The sequence below is a fragment of the Primulina huaijiensis genome, chromosome 3 (genome assembly GCF_012295235.1).
Source record: "Primulina huaijiensis isolate GDHJ02 chromosome 3, ASM1229523v2, whole genome shotgun sequence".
NCBI classification, from domain to species: Eukaryota; Viridiplantae; Streptophyta; class Magnoliopsida; order Lamiales; family Gesneriaceae; genus Primulina; species Primulina huaijiensis.
Genome location: NC_133308.1, coordinates 29,031,528 through 29,055,705, shown reverse-complemented (window position 1 = coordinate 29,055,705; position 24,178 = coordinate 29,031,528). Strand labels below are relative to the sequence as shown.

Sequence of the window (24,178 nt, the reverse complement as noted above, 5' to 3'; positions counted from 1 at the left end):
GTTTTTTTTTTTTTTTTTCTCTAAAGACATTCGTTATAGTTAAAATTATGGATAAAGTTTTGGAAAATGATCTTTGGCTGATTCGAGTGGATCTAAAATCTAAACGACATCATATTAAAATTCAAGAGCCATATATCATAAATTATATGTATAAAAAAAAATTAACTTGAATTGAGAATTTTATAATAATAAACTTATAAATTTGAAGCCAAATCCAACTTGATTTGTCATGAACATAATTAATCGACGGCTTAATTAAATCAAACAAAAACCATAGTAGTCCAACAATATATCATTAATCCGACCTCGTGTTGGATTAATACATAAACCCAACAAAAAATTGATTAAAAAAATTAGATTTGTCAATAAAATCAAAATTTTGCTTGTCGGCCCATTTGCCAAATCGTGTGGCAGCAGACCAAATATACGTTGTTCTAGTGATAAAAATGATGCTACAAGATGTATTCAAGTCCCACTAATTACCTGATATATTTAGTTAGTTATGTTAAGTTCATATTAATCTTCCACTGTCATTGTACATTAAAAAATCATACTGTGAATTACCATAGCACTTGTGCTATTTTTATGAGTTTATTAGATTCAAAGTGTTTGCATTTTTTTTTTTTAACTTGTGAGGTAATTCACAAATTTATGTGGATTTGTGTTATGTTTTTGGGAAAAATATGTTTTATGTGAGACGATCTCACGAATTTTTATTCGTGGTACGAATTAATCATACCTATATTTACAATAAAAAATAATATTATTTTATATTTTTTTACAAGTGACTCAAATAGAATATTTGTTTCACAAAATTGACTCGTGAGATTGTTCACATAAGTTTTTGTATTTTTGAAAACATGAGAATGATCTGGATTGCCCAATGACGTTGGTATACTTTTGCTACACATGATACATTCTAAGGTTCTTTTTCTAAGTCTGTTACAATACCCAGTAACATTTGTTGGATTAACTATGCTGTATTAACCACACATGGGGATCGTATGCATTACATTTGGCCTTTGACATGTTGGTGGAAGGTAAGAATCTGGAAATATTGGGCTCGGAATAAGCCCTGGCCTGGTTATTAATTGGGTCCAAATAACACGAACCTACAATCTGGATCAAATTGGACTGATACCCAACTACAACGTAAAAACTCAGACAGAAACTAATCTACATCGAAAATTTTTATTTTCTTACACAAAACAATATAATCCAGCTGTGGTTAAACTTATACATACTCAAAAGCAGTATCAGCAATGTCTTATTTATTTATTAATTAAAATTAATTATTGAAGCAATATAATTCAAAATTGTTTTTTTTTTCAAAAAAAGACTTACAGGGTAAATATGACACTGAGCCCGGCGAGCAAAATCTCTTACAAATAACAAGCATAAGCCAGCCAACGTTAGAGCCAGTAATTATATGCCAATTATCTGTTCAGTATATCATACAAATATGGAGTCAATACATTGGATGCATATACAGTTGGGAAAACTTACATTAACATCAACAGGCAACAGCTTATTTTCCGCATATAAATCAATCCCAAATTTACCTAGGAGGTAGCAACAGGGCTAAAGAAGTAAAACTGTCGCTACGTAAGTGAACTCGATGTGACGGCGAAAAATGCAAGGAAAGACATTGATACAGATGCCGTTGCCATATCTGGGAACTTGTCTTTTCCCCAATTCAATTGCCAGTCATCGATCCGAACCGTGGCTGATGAAGATGCTGATATCAGAAGGTAAGCAATCACCTGCCACCACAAAATAATGCCCATCACTAATCACATAATTCACATGGAGTGCATTGCGTCAAACCTCGAAAATCCTTGATTCATGACGGCAGTGAGACGTTGAAAGACTTGAGGATCGAGTCAGTATATCGGCCTATCAAGACTATGTACTAATTGATGTAGGCATAATTTGAGCCTCGGGGCCAATCCAACCAAGTTAGCATATTGTCAGTAATAAGAGATAAATCCATGATGAGATCAAAAAATGGATCGAAAAACAGAGCCAATTCTACTTTCAATGAGAATAAAATTCGAAACTTAAATGTGAAAGTGAACAAAATGCAGGCAATTTAAGTGGAAAAGTCTAGCTGCTGAATGGATTCTCTCTCGCTTTTTCATTCCATCTTTCTTATAATTCCTAAACCGACGGTCTCTCGGCAAATTGCTGGCAGTTCTATTCGTGGAATGACTTAGTAGGCAAGAGAAATGGATAAACTCGACAGCAAAGTAAAAGACTAAAGGATTATGTCCTGACCATTTTGTTGTCACTGTGATGATCAACAACAATATTGATCTTGATAACCAGAAAATGAAACACATTTCTCCCTAAGGTGCAAATATTTGGCCAAATTATTCATACTCTTAACACTTTCCAAGTAATAACTTTAAAAACTTGCCTGATCAAAGGCGAAATCGAAGTAATATCTGAGTTGCTTTCTATGCTGCACAGCATACTTTCCGGTGGCCAAGTCGAAAGACAAATCCATTGTCTGAGCTCCCGAGTACACAAAGCCTATTATATTAACTGATACACAGTATCTACAAAATCCCATTTCAATTTTCGAAAGAAAACAAAATATATCAAAACACAGTTTTTCACAATATGACTAGTTAAGACAAGTAAAAAATTGAAACTTGCAAAATTGTACGGAGTTGAAAATGATAGAACAATACAGACCTGAACTCTTCGTAGCGATGAAAAGAATCGAGAGCCCAGCCTTGGTTTCTATCAGCTGCCATCACTGAAAACGAAACCAAGCAAAACAAAAACCCAAAAATCCGGAACCCCAGAGCAGCTCTATTCACCAACTTCTTCCTCTTCGCGTTTCTCAGTATCGACGGAGACGGTCTAACCCTCCTCACCCGACCTCCCTCGCCCTCCTCCCGATCGGTTTTGGTTGCCACGCCCACCGGATGCTCTGACACATCTCGATTCACCATCACCGCCGGCGGCTGAATCTCCGGCGATCGAGGTTTGTCTCTTTCCGGAGAAAACCCATGATCGATGGTCGTCCGACCAGATGAAATCGATGAACGCGGCGGCGAGAGCGATATGTGTTCCCCGCTGTTGCGGTGGGAGAGAGGCGGAGATGATGCGGGAAGTGCGAGCTCATGCAGAGAAGACAGAGGCGGGGAGCCCACACTGGAATCGGAATCGGGGGGCGCTCGTTGTTTACTTTGATTTTCCATAGTTTGAGCTGCGCGTATTGAGTGATGACGAGAATCCATTTTTCATGCCTCATTTTCCAAATTTTATGGGCTTGTTATTTATATTTTGGAGGGGGCGGCGAAATTATTAAATAAATAAAATAATAAAATATAGTAAGTTGGTGTTTTGGGTCCCATTTTAAAAAAATAATGTGTACATGTGTGACATTTCCGAATAGGTGCGCGTGTGTGTTATTATTTTTTTGATGGTAATAGACTAATATTATTAGGAAATAATCAAATCCTTTGTTACAAGGTTTATCAACCAAAATGGAAGATTCCCGGGCTCCCAAACAAGGGGGGGGGGGAGGAATAGCAAAAGAAGCAATAGAGTGGACGATTGTGTTCGCTGATCTTCGCATGTGATTTATTCGTATCTGTCGCCCCAATTTAAGTAGCTTTCGAACTTCATTTGTAATTACACCTGCGTAGCTCAAATCTTCGACTGGTGTAGTAACTGCTTGCACTGCCAGTAAAGAATCTGTGTTGGCTTCATGAATATCTAATAAGTGATCCTTTGCCTGCCTTAGCCCCTCTCTCATGGCTTCAAGCTCCGCATATACCACCGATGGGGTTTTCTTTATTTGACGACCAAAAGCAAGCACGATATGCCCCTCTTGATTCCGTATTGCTCCACCAACCGAGTACATGCTAGCGTTCTCATTATAGGCTGCGTTTGTCTCCAGCCGTAGCTGGTTGTTCTCTGCCCTCTGCCATCGGCTATGGTTGCTGCGAATGCTGTGAGTTGGTGCAATGTTAACAGCCGTGCTAGCTTCTTTGTATTCTGACAGTAAGTGAGTGCTCCAATCTGCTTCGACCCTATCTAGATTTCGATCTTCCTTTGTGTAGGAGCTGTATTCGCTCATGCCAAACTGCCCAGGTACGCACCGCAAATAATTCAAAGTCCTTCCGCTCAAGTTGCTCCTTCATCCACAAGAAGATCTCCATTATATCTGATCCTTTGGCTCTTTTGAGAATTTGTTTGAATGTGGTATTTTGCCAACAAGCTTTTATTGTCGGGCACCAAAATAAAGCATGTTCAGTTTGTATCAGTCCATGCTTTGCAAAGTTGGCATTGGCCCTGGGTTGGTACGTGATGAACCAATAAATTTATCTCTGTGGGGATTATGTTATGAAAAGTTCTCCACCAAAAAATCCTGACTTTTGGAGGGATCGAGAGAGCCCATAGGAATTTCCACCAACTTCTCGATTGAATCTTGGAACAGTTCGGCGGGGCTTCGTATTTTCCAGTGTCCAATCGATATCCGTCCCTCACCGAATATAATCCTTTTGGATCATGCCTCCAATATCTTGAATCTTCAGTTGGTTCACTTGCAATTGGGATGGTCCTTATCTCATCGGCAATGTAGGAGGGGAAGAGTTGGCTTATCATTCTTTCATTCCAAGCTCTGTGGGGCCCTTAGCTCCTAATCGTTATTACAACACAATTTGATTAGGGTTAATTAATTACAGCGGAATACGAGTTTAAAATTTCTTTACAATGAGCCCAAAATATGCTATTTGAATACTAAAAATAGTATTTCATCTCACATCATAAAACATGCCCACACATAATCAAAACAACTCATACAACAACAAATCCTATCCTTGGGACATACCCCGGTATATAGATACATAACATATATACTGGGAAAGACCACGAAACCTCAACTCAAACTGTCACTCCTTCCAGAAGTACCATCTCCGGTCTCCTGATATCCTGAAGTACCTGTCATTGTCCACATACAAAAACAACAACAGTCCCATCTGGGGTGAGCAAAGCTCAGTCTGAAGCAACCACAATATATACCACAGATATCTAAACAATGATATATGATATGCAATGCATGTATGTCGTGGAGGTATCAGGTCAAATGCCCATCCACTGAGCACATGTCAGAATCAATCGAATCGCTATCAAATCAATGCTCGAGCTGGCACACCGGCATCAATCAGGGATAATCGTATGATATCGTCGACAAAGCGCCATCAAATCCCAAATCTCAATCAAATCATCGGGGCCACTAATGTCTATGCTTTAAGGGTCATGTAATACCAAACATAGCATCGTGTTCACAAACCCCAGAATCAAATCAAATCATATCAGGGTATCCAAGGATCATAGCTCAACGTGCATGTCATGTATGCTACATCAACTCAACAAATAAGGCATATAGACATGTAATCTCAATCCAATCAATCAAACATATATCATATAATACAGATACCTGTCGTATGTTATCCGGTCGCAACATACCTCAATTCTTCGTTCCAGTTGATGTAGCTTGAAGATATCAGTATAATAATCTATCGACATCGATAACACATTTATTTCAATCAATAACATTATTCAAAATCACAAATATCTTTTGAAACTTCGAAAATTCATATTAAATCAAAATCAAAACATAATTCAATTCCGACTTCAAAACTTAGTTTCTTGTCGGTTATTTTACCGTATCTATTTATCAGAATTAATAACAACTGACAAATGATTATTCAATCTCAATCCAACGATTAAAATTCTTTAATTATAATAAATTAGAAAAAATTCAAAATAACATCACTATAATCATCTCTTATTCGTTAAAATCATACAATATTCAACAATTTTCAATTCCTGTATGATTTAAAAATTTATCGGATTTATACCAAAAATCTATGAACTTCAAACATCACCAAAACTATAAAATTTATACCTCAAATCGGAGATCTCGTGTCAACGATCCCATAACTGAAGTCGGTTCGTCGATTCGATAAACTGATAAATCGCACGATCAAAAAAAAAATCGAAAATCCTTAATTTTCTATTTTCTCTCACAGTAACTTTGAAGAAAGTTACACTTTGAAGAAAGTTACGTAACTTTCAATTTTATCATTTTTTTTAATTTTAATATTATATTATATATAATATATTATTATATTATATAATAATCATTTTAATATCGGTATATCCCTTTGGAACAGACAAACGATCAAATTTTTCAAAACTCAGAACATGAAACTTCTATATCTTTGAGTTTTCTACGGTATATCCAAATCTCAAATCATTTGGACTTCATATGGAAAAGATATGACACTAATTACCATTTTATCCTTAAAATTAATTCATTATTTTTCAACTTATTTACGAAAATACCATCAAAATAAATTGAATATTTTTCAACTTATTTACCAAAATGCCATAAAGCTATTTTATTTTCGGGGTCTCACAAACTCCCTCATGGATAAGAGAGCTAACAAATTTGTATTGTTCCTGGTTACCTTGTTCATGCATAGGGGTTTGGTAGCTAGGGATCCATTTGTCCCTAAATGTTTGAATCCTCTTGCCATTACCAACTCGCCAACTTACACCCTTGAATATCAGCTGCCTACTCCAAATAATAGATCTCCATATGAAAGATGGATTATTCCCCAAATTGGCTTCCAAAATGTCTTTGTGCTTGAAGTATCTAGCTTTCAAGACGCGCGCAACCAGAGACTCCGGATGGATCATTATTCGCCATATTTGTTTTGCTAGGAGAGCTTTGTTGAATGATTCTAGCTCGCGGAAACCCATGCCTCCCAAGCATTTTGGTTTGCAGAGGGCCTTCCAAGTTTTCCAATGCATTCGTTTCCTTCCATTATCCATTCCCCACCAAAAGTTCGAGCATTCTTTTTCGATCTCCCCTGGAAAGGATTTTGGGTTGCGGAAGCAAGACATTGCATAAGTGGGTATCAATTGGAGAACCGATTTGATTAGTATTTCTTTTCCTCTCGCTGAGTATGTCCTACTGGCCCATCCTTGTATTCTTTCCACATTTCGTTCAATAAGGTATCGAAATTGCAACTTTTTCTTCTGGATAGAGAAAGTCGGTAGGCCCAAGTACAGTTCGTGTCCCTACACCGTATAGTAAGCATCCCTTTGATGGTATTGACAACCTCTTCGGCTGTGTTAGGGCTGAAAGATAGTGCAGATTTGTCGAAGTTAATCAATTGTCCAGATGCCTTTTCATATAGGGATAGGTAATGTCGAAGACCCGCACAATTTTTCACAGTAGTCTTGTTATCATTGGTATTGAAAGTAATTAGAAAGCTGCTTTTCTTATGTTATTTTAACTATTTATGTTATTAAATTTGTTATCTTTTAATATTTCTGTCGATATATTGATATGACATATGTGTGGTGTTTATGTGGCTTCAACGTCACGTTGGTATGCTTATTTCCGATTAAAAGTGGCAAAAGTTTATTTTTTTGTATCTCAAAATTATTTATTATTTTTAAAAAATTTAAATCGTGTTGATTAAATATATTTAATTCATTAGTGATCTATTTTATTAGTAGAAATAAAATAAAAGTATTCTGATTTAATTTTAGACTGTGTGAAATATACGGCTGAGATTCGCTATGGACATTCACAAAATCAACGGTTTGTTAGCAAATGAATCGTCATTCAAAGCGTATTCGAAGGTCGCCTTCAAATCGCGAGTCGAATAAATACTGCAAATCCATTCATTTTCTCAATTTGTTGATTCTCATTTCTCCGACAGGTAAGTCAGTATCTCGATTATCAGATCAGCTGTTCGATTTGTTTATTCAATTTTGATAAAGTCGTGATCTGATTTCTGTCGTTTGGGTTGGATATTGTTTGTTTTCACTGTAGATTTGGGCGGTTTAGATTTGTAGGTTGAAAATACCCATTTGTTTTCGAGATGATTCGTCATCTGATGTTTGTCATGTCGATGTTTATTTGGTGGATTTTGATTCGGTCGAAATCTATTGATGTGACTTCGTTTCTTCTTTGACGTTTGTAATTGATTCGTCGATGAATACTCTGCAAAATCGTTTTTTTCCCTGCTTCTTCCTTGCGCGAAATTGTTCATCAGCATAGATGTATTGTTTGATCCGCTGAATTCTCCGGACTTTACCATTTAATTAATTGTATTAGTCCAACATCGAGGCTAGTGTTTCTTGCTGAAGAATGCTTGCATCTGGGCTATTGTGGCTTTTTGTTGAGATCCTATGCCCGAGTTCTCTGGCCCACCTTTTCCCATTCTGGCTAGCGTCCTGAAAGGCGTGTTCATTTTATAATATAATATGTGATATTTGCCCATAATTTCTTGTCTAATATCTAGTTTCAACTATATCTCCGCTGTCAGGTCTAGTGAGAGTTTGTTTAAACCATGCGGTCGAAAAGTCCCCTTAACTAACTAGTCGCTCTATTATTTTTTTGGAGCTGATGTGGCATTAACGCATTTGAGTAAATGTTTGTACATTTTTTCTTTTCAATTCTTCCTTAAAATTGGCCTTTTTTTTTTACATGTGGTAGATTTGATTCAAATGGCTGAAACTACATCAGCTTTGAGGAAGCCAGTTTTCACCAAGGTGGATCAGCTTCGGCCTGGCACAAATGGACACAATCTTGTAGTAAAAGTTGTCAGTTCCAATACTGTTGTGCAAAAGGGCAGGCCAGATAGGCCTCAAGTTGGTCAAGTGCGAATTGCTGAATGTCTGGTGGGAGATGAAACTGGAGTGATTGTGTTTACGGCCAGAAATGATCAAGGTAGATTGTCATATTTTTGTTTTATTGATGTATTGACCATTTGATGATGCATTCTCTTTCTAGAAATAACTGCAACGACGTTGATTTGATACAAGAAATAGATAAGATCTTGTTTTATGGATATTATAAATTTGTGTTACTTTATTTTTTCCTTGTATATTAATTATTATCCCTGAAAATTAGGATTGCTGATACAAACAGACCAAATAAAGATAAAATTCCAATAATCTGGTGCTTTCTTTACCGTGTATGTGATTTGGAAATAACAATGGGATGAATGTCATGACTAATTCCAGAGCAGGATGATTTAGTTATTTTTAGTGTTGTGCATTTTAAATCTGATTGTTGGAAAGTCCACTCTCACTAGCTCTAGCGCCTCAAAGCCAAATGGTTGTCCCTTTTATTCAAGATTTAGATCATCCTTCTGACACTTGTGTTATCTGCAGTTAAAATAATGAATCCCGATGCTACGGTAATTATGCGAAATGCAAAAATTGACATGTTCAAAGGATCAATGAGGCTGGCTGTGGATAAATGGGGACGATTAGAAGTGACTGAACCGGCAAGCTTCACTGTTAAGGAAGATAACAATCTCTCCCTTGTTGAATACGAATTGGTCAATGTTTCCGAGGAGTGACTCTACTAGCTCTCTCTTCTGCTTCCGTGGAAATAAATCATGCACAAGGAGACAGAAAATGGGTTTTATGTTAAAAGATACTCAAGGTGATAATTTTGTTGTTTTGAAGTCCTAGGCAATGTTGTGGTGAACAAGAAGCGTTGTTTTGCATTTGGAGGTTCAGTGAGATCATCACGGCTGGTATAAACAGGCAGGGTCAACTGATTCTAAACATCCTGTTGTCTATGTTCAAGGCATTAGTTACACCTATCTTGGATATTTATGTTTAAATGAAGTTAATACTGGATGTGTCCTTGCACAGTCTTCTCGAATGGATCAACGTGGAACTCGTATTTATTTAGAAATTCTTGGTCTCAGAGTGCTCTATTTTGTCTGCATGAATCTCTTTTTGTTCTTAATACAGGTACATTTTAAAAATATATATAGTAACTTATTGGTTTCACTGGAATCCAGTCGGTGATGAGTATAAATGTGGTGGCTTTAAAATCTTGTCTACTAAAGAATTCTAAAAATAGCCATATTTTTTCCTTGCATAGAATGTTAGAAACTGTAAATTTATAGTTGATATACTCATTCAGTGATCTAAAATTGATTAATATATAATATCGGAATATGATATGATCTTTAAAAATTAGAGAAGTTGGAAAAAAAGTGTGGGTAGCTTAATTAATGGTCGATAGGTTGGGCGTATTGCATCACGATGATCATGTCCAACCCAACAAGAAATGATTGTGAAGGAGACATTACACGGAATATTTTGTACATTCAATTTACTTGCAGCTACCTTGCCTCGTTTCTGTGACTTATCCATGTGGCATGTTGCAATATGTGGAATGTGATAATAAATTATGCATGATATTACTAACAAATTGAAATATATGTATAATAAAAATAATGTATAATTATAATTAGGATAGAATTCGAGTTAAATGTTGGATATAACACGGAAATCGAACATAACCAATGTCTGAACAGTGTCCTTTATATTTTATCATATAGTTCTGTTTGTGAGCTGACTGAATTAGAAATTATAAATTTTTAAGTATTTATTAAATTACATGGTTACACAAATTATTTTGAAATTTGAAATCAAAAACCTTTAATCAATTTTCAATTTGATTTAGTTTCATCCTAAATAATATTTTGAAATGGGGATGAGGGCGGGGATGTGAATTTGATCCCAATAATTTCGGGTTTGGGGATTCTTCGAACCCGAAAAAACGAGTATCGAGACGGGTATGAGGATGAAGATGGAATTCGAGGACGATGATGTGGATGAAGATGGTGAACCCATCTCGTTCTATTGTCATATCTAGTTAAGATAAAAAGATTTGAGGAGATTTGATTTCAAATTTACATATCAAATTTATTTTATCGATTCAAAATTAAAACAAATGATTTGAAATCTCCAATTTTTAATTTTTTATAATTCAAATTCGAAACCAAATCCAATTCTATCTTTCTAAACGCAACTTAAACAAAATAAAAAGTAATTAAAATTTAAAAATACATTGAAAACTTTACGTCATTCGACGAAACAAGATAGGCAATGGTGACGCCGGACGCGAGGTCACTCCCACTCCCTCTCCCGTTCCGTTTCTTCTCAAAGCTTTCAATCATATATACGCATTCATAATCGATCCATAGTAGGTGAATGAAAGATGGATGTCGTGGAGAGATTGCCTGACAGGATTAAGGTGTGCATCTGGGCTTCCACCTGCGTCGGCGTGATGTTCGGCCTGTTCATCGCTCATGATTTATATCTTTTCGGTGCGACAGATTTCGTCGAGGTACGAACAACCCATGATTAATTTTATTAGTTGGCCAAAGGAACCTTAGGTTTTCGATATTTGTGTAAATTGGCTTATTTGCTCAGTGATTTCATTCCTTTATCCCTTTTATATCTTCTACATTAGATTAAAATAGAGGTTAAAATTCAGTTTGGGGATATGGTGTTTTCCGACAAAGACATGCCATTCGTTGCTGTATCAAAAGATTGTTCTTGGAGAGAAATTCCTTCTTTAATTTATTAATTCCAATGTAATGACTCAATAGTTTTAGGACACTCAGATTTGACAGTATCATAACAAAGGGGATTTATCCCAATAGTTCAGAAATATAAAATCCTATCTTAACTACTGGTTCTTTATGGCAGGGAGATCCTCTGCAGGTGAAAGTGCAGAAATTGGCCTCCGTAAAAACTCAACTTTCATATTTCTATTATTCTCTTACTTATTGTATGCCAAAGGAAATTGTGGACCATTTGAGTCTGTGGGAAATTGTTCATAAGGATCTNCACATGTCCTAAAAAGGATACACTCTTAAGCCAGAACTCACATTTCCTAAACTTAGCATATAGCTCTTTCTCTCTCAGTGTCTGTAGCGCCAGGCGGAGGTGCTCTTCATGTTCTTCCTCGTTGGGAGAATAAATGAGTATGTCATCAATAAATACCACTACGAACCGGTCCAGAAATGGTTTGAATACTCTGTTCATTAGGTCCATAAAGGCTGCAGCGCACTGGTCAACCCAAAAGGCATCACTGTGAACTCATAATGCCCATACCTTGTCCGAAAAGCTGTTTTGGAGATATCTTCAGCCCTGACCTTCAGTTGGTGGTATCCAGTCCTCAGATCTAATTTAGAAAAGACTGCGGCTCCCTTGAGCTGATCAAATAGATCGTCTATCCTCGGAAGAGGGTACTTGTTCTTGATAGTGATCTTGTTCAGTTCCCTATAGTCGATGCACAATCTCATACTCTCATCTTTCTTCTTTACAAAGAGTACTGGTGCTCCCCATGGAGACACACTAGGTCGAATCTGTTTTTTGTCCAGCAACTCTTGGAGTTGCTCTTTTAGCTCCTTTAGTTCAGCTGGCGCCATCCTGTAAGGTGCTTTAGAGATTGGTGCTGCACCAGGAACTAGATTAATTTCGAACTCAACTTCGCGGTCCGGGACTGCCCCTGGGAGTACTTCTGGAAAAACATCCGGGAACTCACGTACTATTGGGATGTCTTCTATCCTCAGTTCGCCCTCTCCGTGCCCTTCGCTGACCATTGCTAGGTAGATGTCTTCTCCGGATTTCATGGCCTTCCAAGCCTGAGAAGCGGAAATGAGTAATTTCCGTTCCTTTGATTTACCATGATACACGATCTCTTTCTGATTTAAGGTTCGGAGCTTAACTCTTTTCCCTTTACAGTCCACTATTGCATTGTTATTGGCTAACCAGTCCATCCCTAGAATGATATCGAAATCGACCATAACCAATTGTATCAAGTCGGCACTGAAAGTCTGTTTAGCGATACCGATCTTACAGTCCTTGTGAATTTCATGAGTTTCTATGGTTTTACTCGTAGGTGTGGCTATCCGAAAAGGTTCAGCTAGAGATTCGGGCTTAAGTCCTAATTTCTTAGCAAACCTCTTAGACACAAAAGAGTGTGTAGCACCACAGTCAAATAATGCATAAGCAGGTACTTTTTGAAGTAAGATGGTACCTGATACGACTTCATTGGCGTCGTCCGCCTTTTCTTGGTTCATAGCGAACACCCTGGCATTAGGCTTATTCTCTTTTGGTTTGCTGGCGTTAGCTCCCACATTCGGCCTAGTTCCCTTGTTGGGCCCAGCTGCTTGGTTAGCGGCCGTAGGACAATCCGCGATCCGGTGCCCTGCTTTCCCACATCCGAAGCACGCACCACTGGCTCTTCGACATTCCCCAGGGTGTTTGAAACCGCACTTCGGGCATGGCTTGGGTCCTTGATGGTTGGCCGCTGAGGTTTGCCCTGAGGGAGGTCCGCTTGATTGGTTTGGCTTTCTAANGAGAGAGAGAGAGAGAGAGAGAGAGAGAGAGAGAGAGAGAGATTTGCTTCTCATGGGTAATACATGTAGTCCACTTTCATCTTGCTTTAAGATCAGTTTTGGTGTCATTCAATAAAAATGAAATCCACGATGAAATTCCTTTTTGCAGTTTAAGATGCTAGAACTGCAAATGTGCAGAGTTGTTTGTCGTACGACCCTCAATGACAACGATGCAAAAGTATTAAAAGAGGCGATTGATGGTGAATATCGGGTGAACATGTAAGCCACTTATTTGATTTATTTTATGCTATTTAAACTTCTTTCTGTGCATTATTTAATTGACTCATGTACTTCAATACTTTCTTTGTCAGGATATTGGATGATCTCCCTCTAGTTATGCTGTACAACAGATCTGATATGGATTCCTTTGTGTATCAGCAAGGTTTCCCTGTTGGCGTGAAAATGCTGTACGCTGGAGTAAGTATTAGACTGCTTGACCATTAAGAAGCCCCTTTTAATGGGTAAGTTCAACATCAATTTTAATTTATTTTCTGGATTATTTTTCATAGAAAATGGAGCCGAAGTATTTCATCAACAATCATTTGACATTCATTGTAAAGTATCACAAGGATGAAAAAACTGATGATGCTAGAATTGTAGGATTTGAAGTCAAACCATTCAGGTAATACGATGATGACATTAAATGTGGTGCTTTATCTATCTTTTGATCTGTTGACATTTGTATTCACCATGCTCCCAGTGTTAAGCATGAATATGAGGGTAAATGGAATGACAAAATAAGATTGACAAACTGTGATCCTCATACAAAATACAATGCAACTGGCAAAGATTCCCCTCTAGAAATCGACGATGAGAAGGAAATTATCTTCACCTATGATGTGGAGTTTCAGGTATTGCTCTCTATCTTGTCATGCATGTCATAAGTATAGAGTAAAAAGTACGATTCATGGTTTATTTGCCTTTTAGGAGAGTGAGATCAGATGGGTTTCTAGATGGGAAACCTATGTTTGCACGGTTGATAGTCACATCCATTGGTTCTCAGTCTTCCATTCGTTTACCGTGTTTCTCTTGCTCGGGATAGCGATGGACTCGAATGTGCTGCCGATGATGGACAATGACATCTCCCCGTATACCAAATTGGAAACTCAAGAAGAAGCTGCAGAAGTAACTGAAGAAGAAACCTGATGGACAATTGTTCGTGGGGATGTTTTCAGGCCTCCTAAAAATTCAGATTTGCTGTGTGTTTTTGCTGGCACCGGTGTTCAGTGTTTTGGAATGATTCTAGTAACAATGGTCTCTGCTGCTCTTGGATTTATTACTCCTTCAAACCGAAAGGGGTTGATGGAAAGTTTGCTGTTTGTCTGGGTTTTCATGGGCATGTTTGCAGGCTACACCTCAACTATTCTCAGCAAAATGTTCAACGGAACACAATGGAAGAAAATGGCTCTTAAAACATCTTTCCCTGGAATAGTGTTTATAATTTTCTTCATCGTGAGTGCTCCAAGTTGGGGAGAGGAATCATGGGGAGCAGTCCCATTTGAGACCATGTTTGCTTTAGTCCTTCTGTGGTCAGGTATCTTCGTTTCACTTGTTTGTGTGGGTAGTTATGTAGGGTTTAGCAAACCAGCCGTCACCAATCCAGTGAAGACCAACAGAATTCCTAGGGAAATACCTAAGCAGGCATGGTTCATGAACCCAGTCTTCAGTATATTAATAGGAGGCATATTCCCATTTGGTGTGGTATCTGTCGAGCTATTCTTCATTGTGACATCAGTCTGGACACGTCAGTTCTATTGCATCTTGGGATTCCTCCTCCCAGTATTGTTCTTCCTTATCCTGATCTGTGCCCAGATCTCTATGATGCTTTGTTATTATCAGCTTTGCAGAGAAGACTACTTGTGGTGGTGGCGATCATTCTTGACCTCAGGTTCGTCTGCGCTCTACTTATTCCTTTATGTTGCATTCTACTTCACAAAGCTGAACGACACAAAACCGGTATCAGCCGTTCTCTATTTCGGGTATGCGCTCATTGGTTCGATTGCTTTTCTTGTGCTCACTGGTACGATTGGTTTGTTCGCCTGTTTCTTGCTCACTAGGCATGTATATGCGTTTCTAAAGACGGACTGAATGCTGAAGCATTTGAAAGCAAAGTTTGAAGTATCATTTACAATTCAACGAATGTGCATAATACACCCTGAATTCCTTACAACTCTTATTTTCTGCAACATATAAATAAGTTGAATCTTTTCAAGTGATGCTTTTACTTTTTTATAAACGATGAATGGTGACATCCCGCGATAGTGATATCCTTTTAGTGATCAGGGTGCATGTTATCATATTTAATGGCCATGGCCAGACTACGATCAGAAACTTATTCTGGAGGCAGGACTTCACTTATTCCAGGAAGCATAACTTGGACCCATCGGTGCTCGAGTTTTTGCCGGCCGCGATGCTGAATGCACCTTTAAAAATATAGGTGCACTTTACATGTGATATATAAAACAAAATAAAATTCAAATGTTAATTTTTGAACTACAATCCACATGAGTATTCCAAAAATTACTAGCTTTATAATTAACTTTTTTTCTGGCCATTTTGAAATGAGAGAGTTAAGTAATATTGTTATAAATTAGTGAGGTAATATATAAATCTTTTAAATTCCAACATGATTTTATGGTAATATTCGTTGTACACGTTAATTTATTGTCACTGTTATATTTACTTATTTGTATTTGTATTTGTATTGTATTATATTATATTAATGGGATTTTTTTATATATTTAATTAATAGAAAAAAGAAATGAGAAAAGAGAGTCGAGAATCTCTCAAACTAGCTATATCATATTAGATGATCATTTATACAACAAATAATTTGTCAAAACATCGAACACAAGTGCTACCTCAATAAAATCTTGAGAGTAAAACTAGTGACAAAAAAACGTGATGAGGAAAAGGGTACAATTTTCAGCCGATGATTCATGTTGTGCCTTATGGAAGTTATATATATTTTTGTTTTGTACGTTATAGCAGTATATATGAGTTGGATATGTATGATCGGGCCTATCTCATAATATTGTCTCGTGAAATCGACACGTTGGAGTTTTTATGTTTCTTAAATTAGAATTAACATGGAATCGCCCAATAGACTTCAAATTTAAGCAAGAAAAATTCCAACAATAGGATTGGGTGTTATGTCAATTTCAAATTATGTATGGAATTATAGAAAAAAATGAGACGTATATATACAAAGAGAGAACAAACTTTGTATATTTCTTGCTATACTATCGAATTCACATAATATCGAAAAAGTTAATAAACTTTACATATTTCTGGCTATACTACCGAATTCATACAATATCGCCGATTATGTGATTTTTTTTCTTTTGCTTTTTTGCAACTACAACGACAAAATTTTAATATAATCTATATTGTCAATATCAATCAATATCTCAAAAAAAGTGACTTGAATTATGAATTTACAATTATGTCCATGTGTTTTTTTTGTCTTTTGTCATTAATGATGGTCTTGATAGTCTTTTCCAATGATTTGCTAAGGTTATTTAGGTAATTCCATTTGTTAGGTTTGTGTTGCAATAAATTTCTCATGGTTTAGTTTAATTTAATAAATATTCATAATTTTCATTAATCTTCATCAAATTCGATTCCCTATTTTATTTTAATATGTGATTATAATTATTTATTTATTTTGATGATTTGATTTGATTTGATTTTGACGATTTATGTCACGCTCTGAGACCAGAGTTGGTCGACACCGATGTTAAACAATTATATATTCGCCAAACAACAAGTCTCGTAGTACAATATAAACCAAAATCAGTTTATTTCTCACAATCAATCATTAAATTATCTTTACAACGTAAAAAAAATATGCGGAAGAGTTTACAACGAAAATTCAAATAAAACCTATAACGAACAATGTAAACTCAAATGGATCTTATTTCGTCCATCACCAACCCCAAAACAAGTCATGTTCCCTTTCCAATATCTCTTCTTCGGATTTATCTGGTGAGAGATAGTAAAAGGTGAGTGATATGATTGTCATTCAATAAGTGGGGACTGTTTGACTATATACATAACAAATACATATGATNCCGCCCTGAGAAGGTTGACCGGCATGAGGTCGCTTGTTCTTATTCTATCCCTCCCTGCGGCGGATGTCAGTTTCAGCTCGGATAGCTGCGCCAATAAGTTCTGCAAAATTGGCGGGCTGATAAACTGCTAAGGCTGACTGGATTCTACTGTTTAATCCTCTCTTGAAGCGGTGCAGCTTCAAAACTTCGTCCGCCATGATGGCCGGAGCATAAGACCCAAGTGCATTAAACTGGGAGGTGTATTCCACAACTGACATGTCTGGGGCTTGAGTGAGATTTTCAAACTCACTCAACTTCTGCAATCTGACTGTCGGCGGATAGTACTGTTTCAGAAATATTTCTCGGAAGTTCTGCCATGTGACTGGTCCTGTAGCGGTCATGGCTGGCGAGACTGCTTCCCACCACTTAGCTGCTTTGTCTTCCAGAAAAGGCACGATCACATCCACTTTGAGTGCCTCGGGAACTTCCAATAGCCTCAACTGAGTCTCGACACTCTTTAGCCAACTTTGGCCAACTTCAGGATCGGCGTCCCCTCTGAATATCGGACACCTGTTCTTACGAAGGGACTCGTAATGAAATTTGACTCCATTCGGTGGTGGTGGTGGTGGTTGATTGGCATTTGGGTTTCCCAACCCTTGTAGTGTTGTCGCCACTATGGTGGCTATGACCATAAGATCGGCTCGGCTTAGATTAACTGCAGGCGGTGGTCCATTCTCCTGTCTCTCTTCGCGATCGGTATTAGCGTAACGCGGGTTGCGGTTTTGCCTTGGGGGTCTGCCGGCCATTTCCTACAATCGCAAGTTCTAATAATTGTACGAGTAGGTTTCATGCAATAGATTGCGCAGAAGTAAATTGAAATCAATGGAACAAATAAAATATTTTATTGATTTCTCAAACAGGAAAAATAAATGAACATGACCAATCTAAATAAATAAATGTACTGAAGAAAAGAAAATGTAGCAACAACGGGAATAAACTACTAAGAATGGTTCACTAAAACACTCTAATCCGCTATCTCTCCATTCCCTATAGCCACGTCAGGTGGGGCTTCTTCCTCCTCGGGATCCTCAGGCATCTCTGGGTCTAAGAACTCTGCAAGCTGCATCTGAAGACTCTGATTTTCCGATTCCAACTCTGCAAACTCTTCCCTGTGGGTCAGAATCTTTCCTATCGCGTCATTCAATTCATTTCTTGCATGTGCGCAGTTTGGTTCATTCTTCTGGATGAGCTTCTTCTCCTTTGCTTTCCTTTCGTCTACCTCCTTGGATAGCCTTTGGTTATTTTCAGATAATTGCATGATTACATTCCAGGATTCTTCAATTTTTTTCTTATCCCTCATCCATGCTTGACGGGCTTCAGACGGTTCTATGGTGCGTCTATCCAATTCCTCTTTAGCTTGCTTAGCTTGACCTATCGTTATTTGTAATGACTCTCGCAGTTCGCAGTTATGTTCCTTGACGAGCTCGAACATTTCAAAGACCTCATCGATCCTCTTTTCCGCTGCCATCAACTTGGTAGTCAGATTCTCCACTTGTTGCCTCCTCTCAAGATTATTAGCTCTCAGCCTCCTGATAGTCCTGTCCTGGTTGCCTAGGGCCAATTCCTTTAGATGTATAGCAGCCTGAGCGCGCGTGCGATGCTGGTGGTAGTCCAACTGAATAGTCTCCCTATGAGTAATCGGGGCTACCTTCTTACGGGCAGTGACACGCATGCGAGCCATTTCCTGGAAACAATAAAAAGGAAATGCTCAGAATATCATATATAGGATAGAATAAAAATATCAAGGTCATATAGAGTCAAGTATATAAAAATAATTAAAATTTTCGAAAATTTCCAAAAATGGAAAGTTTTGAGATAGACATAGGGATTCGAAGCATATGTCGAGAGTATTCCAGAACAGTTGACGGAATCGAATTCGGAGTTTTCTACGAAAAGTTATAGGGGTTACGAAACTTTCCTAAAACGGAAAAAACGACGTTTCGGAGGCCTAAACGAAGGAATTTCGCGATTTTGACCCCTGCCTCACGACTTTAGGGTGGTGACTATCGATCGTTGGGCCGTTTCGGAGGGAATAGCATCGGCCTCGAGTGAAAATTCCACCGAAGATTTCTCGTTTTTTTTTTTCGAAAATCGATTCTTCCACTCAGATTATGAACCTGGCGGCTCTGATACCACTTAAATGTCACGCCCCGAAATCGGGGTTGGTCAACATCGGCGTTGTTCATCAATCACACAATCGAAAAACAACCAGCCTCGTAGCACAGTATAAACCGAAACCAGTTTATTTCATAAATTCGCAAAGTTTGGACATTGTCTTTACAACTGAAAAATAAATACATGCGGAAACGTTTTACATGAAAATTAAACTTCTAAAATTCGAAAATAATGAGAACATGGCCAAGACTAAATCTCGAAATCACCATCCCCAGAATTGTTCCGACTCTTCTTCCTCAACCTGTTCTTCTGATTTATCTGGGGAGGGGAGAGTAAGGGGTGAGTATTTTGGGAAATCCTCAGCAAGTGGGGGCCGTTCGAGTACACAACAACATGCACATATATTTTCGAAATACATACACACGCACACCATGCATATTTTGACTCATACCACATTCGTATCCTTGACCTGACACTGAGAATCCTCTACTTTCAATGGTTTACTGAATTCAGTCCCTAATTTTTATTCCTCTAAGTGGGCGAGGCCGAATCGGTTATATCCCCACCGTATGAGAGTCATATCATATTTGGGATTCCCTCCCATATCAAGTTGAATCCTCACAGTGTCAACATAAAACACATGCAGAAATCATAACCAGAAGGGGGAGAAAGAGAATTGTACTCGACCGAAATTTCAAAAAAAACGAAAATGCATACACCGAAATTACACATTTAAAACAAGCCCACTTACTTTAAATTCTTGCTGAAAAACGTGAAAAGCTAGGGTAGCTTGCAAAGGAAATTTCGAAAATTTCCTCTTCGGCGACTGGACGGCAGCGCTTCGCTACTCGGCTGAGCAAAACTCGAAAATTCCTAGGGAAACTAGGGAGAGCAAACTCGAAAATTTGGTGAGTTATGAGGTGTGATTTTCGAGTTATAGGGCCCGCCTATTTATAGGGGTTGGCTGCTATCTCGATAGGTGTCATCCGCGCGTTTGAATTGAATCAAATCTTCAGCTAGAATCGTGATATAATCTAAATTTTTATCCCTGATCCTTGATGATAATTGCGAAATCTGGAGATCCTTCCCTTGGATAATTTCGAAATTATGCCATGTCCAGCCTGCAAAATTTCGACTTTGAGTCTAATTTCTAATATTCGGTAGACTTTTTTTCCCTCAATATAATAAAAACTATTTTTCTTAAATCCCAAAAGTTTCCCTCCCTAAATCCGAAATTTAGTGGTATTTTTCCAAAATAAGATTTTGATTTTTCTCCAAAAATCCTGGTAGCTAAACTTTTAAATTTTCCCAAGCCTGTATTTTATATCGTGTATACTTTTCCCTATATCTCATAAATTTCGAAAATCCTCCCTAAATCCTTCAACATTTTCGAAAATCCTATGATATCTATTTCAAGATTGAGTTATCTTCCTGCTTAAATCTTTATCCATGTATTTTTCTGCATATCTCAAATTACGAAAAATATACACGATATTAATTAAATTTTTGAGTTCCAAATAATGCTCAAAATAAAATTATCCATTCTATTTTCAAAAATCTTGCAAATCTTGGTACAAAATATTATCATTATAAAATCAAAAATCCTGGATTTTACACTGCTGCCTTTGATATAGTTGGTACTCATAGTTACATTTTCTTTGACATATCTCCATTTTTTAGATGTTCTATGGTTGTGACCAAATCCGTCTCCTATTATTGTGGTTTATGCAATTTCTGTTGTTTCTAGAAAATGACACAGTTCTTCGTGAAGTATGCGAAACACTCTTTATTTTTATTTTTTGTGGACAGTGTACCATCGCACGTGTTGCGTTCTTGTACAATATTTTTTTATAATTCATTTGGTTTATATTTAAACGAGGATCAAAATGTAATTATAAGAAATAATATGAGAATACACTTTAATTTTGATATATGAATTAAAAACTAGATAGAAAAAAGAAATGAAAGAATTAAAAACCACATAGAAAAAAAAGTAAAAAAAAAAAATCAAAGTAGGAATTGAATCTATAACTCAATGTTTAGGAAACATATACTCAATCCGCTATGATGTATGTAATTTGTATTAAAATTTTAACATTTTATTAATATATAATTATTAAAACAGATCATGACACCAAAAATTAGTTAATCTAATGGTCTCAAACTTAAAAATATAGTATATATATAGATATCAAACACTATAAAATTTATGTTCGAATCGGATATGAGATATTATCTCCATAAATAAGTAAGTATTAAATTTATTTCGAAAACAACATTTCATATCATGTATAACAAAATTCGCATAACATATCATCAACATCAACATAAGCATATTTTGGCCTAGGCACTCAGATTCCTCCATTTTCCATGGTTTACTGATATCATTCCCTAATTTTTACTTGTCTAACGTGGCGATGCCGAAAAAAACAAAATGCTTAACTGAAATGATATATACTTTTAAAGCAAACTCACTTACCTTNCATTCCCTAATTTTTACTTGTCTAACGTGGCGATGCCGAAAAAAACGAAATGCTTAACTGAAATGATACTTTTAAAGCAAACTCACTTACCTAAGATCTGGATGCTAAAAACATGAAGGGGATTTTGTTTTTTAGGATTTCGAATCCTTCCTAGATAAGGATTGCATCAGAGCTTTGACGCTCGATAGAATTGGGAGAGCAAAATCTCGAAATTTCTTGAGAGCACTAGGGATAACCTTTCGAAAATTTGGTATAATATTCAGGTGTAATTTTCAAATGGGAGTCTCCTCTTATTTATAGGGGCTGACTACTATTCTAATCGTGTATTATCTTCACGTTTAAAATTTTGAACCAAACTTTGAAATTAGGATAATTTATCCTTCTTTATCTATCTTCTTAGATAAATTTCGAAAATAATCCTTTGCTACTCCTGGAATTTCGAATTCCAAGTTTAATTTCCAACATCTAGTAGATCTTTTATTTTACAGTACAATTTAATTTTTGCCCTTAAATTTCAAAATTTTCCCTATTTATTTCGAATTTGTTGATAATTTATCATAAAACTAGGACTCTTGATTTTCTTGAAATCTTGGTAGGCAAACTTTTGAATTTCTCATGCATGCATTTCCATCGCTCAAAATTTCCTCTATCTATTCCAGTTTCGAAAATCATATATATACATGAAAATTTCGAAATCTTAGATTGCATTATCCTCTTGTTTGATCTCCCATTTATCTTGATCCATGTGTATATCAACCTTAGCTCAAATCTTATATCTTTATCTTGTTTTTTCCCTAAAATTTCAAAGTTATGTCTCACAAATTTTCGAAATTCACCAGTTTATATCCAATATCTCCTTATTTAATTTCTTGGATCTTGGAGTATTTATTTATCCCAAAATCAAATATATATGTACAATATCATCTTAAATTTCGAGCTTCATAGATATTGTACACACGATTTAATTATGATACACAACTTTAGATAATCTTAAATAAAATAATAAGAAAAAATCTTGGATAACTTGGTACAACTTTAGGTTACAAAATAATATCTCGAGTTTAGAATTTGTGATTTTTACGGTTTAAATTCATGTTTTATCATTCTCTTTTGTGGTACTTTTTTTTTTGTTCAATTTAAATTTAATTTTATTTGCAGAACTTTGTGGAGAACTGCAGGTTTAGACAAATCATTCCGCTTGTTATATTATCAATCATTCTTCTTCAGTGGTTATTGATCTGAAAACTCCGATAAAGATGTGGGTTGAGAAGCCGACTGATTATTCTCATTTGTATACATTTGGAAGTCATGTGTACGTTCTGTACAATGATCAAGAAAGATCTAAGTTGGATTCCAAATCCAGAAAGTGTATCTTCTTGGGTTATGTTGATGGAGTAAAAAGGTTTCGCTTATGGGATCATACTGTCTACAAGCTTGTCATCAGTAGAGATGTTATTTTTGAGGGAGATAAAGTAAATGAGACAAAAACACATTGAATTTAGAAACTATTATATTTTATGTGGAAAATAAGAGAAGTGTTTGTTTAATTTTCAATTCACTCTTGACAAAAGTCAGACTTAACTAGATAACAGAAATGATGCATGTAAAATTTCTCCCTCGATGGAGAGAGAGCGAGAAATATATAAAGTTTGAAAATCAATTAAATTTTAAAAATTGAAAAACAATTAATTTTCGAAAAAATAATTTTCAAATCTAATCTAAATAATATCATTCTGGTCTCACGGATGAAAAATAATGAGTGAAAATAAATTTTATTAAAATATCTCATGAGTTGTGAGTCAAATTATTAGAGAAAAAAAGTTGCATGGGTGTATAAGTTCATAATATATTATAGTTTTTTTTTTAATTTCATTAATACATATATAGTCTTCCTTTAACTAATATTTTACTACCTCTTCATCAATATAATTGCAATCTGTTTTACTAGCAAAATGCGGGTTTCTGAAAATTTTGACATCACCAGCATGTCGTACTTTAAAGATATATATAGCGTGTCTTTAATCCTAAATAAAGATGGCAATTTTTTCCGATTCAGACGAAGAACCCGATACCCGACCCAAATGGAGGAGGATATGGAGATATTTTTATACCCGATTAAATAAATTGATAATCGGGTATAGAGATGGAGGCAAATGTAGTAACATCCTACTCATACCCGACCAGAATATTCGATTATATATACATA

The 24,178-nt window shown here is 36.4% G+C and overlaps 3 protein-coding genes and 1 pseudogene across 4 annotated transcripts; 2 read left to right on the top strand and 2 right to left on the bottom strand.

Moving 5' to 3' along the window:
* Positions 1–1,312: 1,312 nt before the first annotated feature.
* LOC140972392 (CASP-like protein 4A3) lies at positions 1,313–3,289 on the bottom strand. Of its 2 annotated transcripts, XM_073434833.1 has the most exons (4): positions 2,701–3,289; positions 2,420–2,561; positions 1,563–1,763; positions 1,313–1,440 (listed from the first exon to the last, which is right to left on the bottom strand). In XM_073434833.1, the coding sequence occupies exons 1-3, from the start codon at positions 3,249–3,251 to the stop codon at positions 1,602–1,604; spliced, it is 855 nt and encodes a 284-aa protein (XP_073290934.1). In that variant the 5' UTR covers positions 3,252–3,289; the 3' UTR covers positions 1,313–1,440; positions 1,563–1,601. The 2 variants fall into 2 exon arrangements, with proteins under 2 accessions (XP_073290934.1, XP_073290933.1); XM_073434832.1 differs by lacking the exon at positions 1,313–1,440 and having other exon boundaries at positions 1,451–1,763.
* Positions 3,290–6,420: 3,131 nt separating this feature from the next.
* Positions 6,421–6,861, bottom strand: LOC140972662 (uncharacterized mitochondrial protein AtMg00310-like). Its single transcript, XM_073435040.1, has one exon. It carries the CDS (start codon positions 6,859–6,861, stop codon positions 6,421–6,423), a length of 441 nt encoding a protein of 146 aa, XP_073291141.1.
* Positions 6,862–7,603: 742 nt separating this feature from the next.
* LOC140974470 (uncharacterized protein At4g28440-like) lies at positions 7,604–9,766 on the top strand. The gene is made up of 3 exons (XM_073437939.1): positions 7,604–7,760; positions 8,540–8,773; positions 9,220–9,766. Exons 1-3 carry the CDS (start codon positions 7,652–7,654, stop codon positions 9,408–9,410), a joined length of 534 nt encoding a protein of 177 aa, XP_073294040.1. The 5' UTR covers positions 7,604–7,651; the 3' UTR covers positions 9,411–9,766.
* A 3,575-nt stretch (positions 9,767–13,341) lies between these two features.
* Positions 13,342–15,761, top strand: LOC140974462 (transmembrane 9 superfamily member 10-like; annotated as a pseudogene).
* Positions 15,762–24,178: the final 8,417 nt, after the last annotated feature.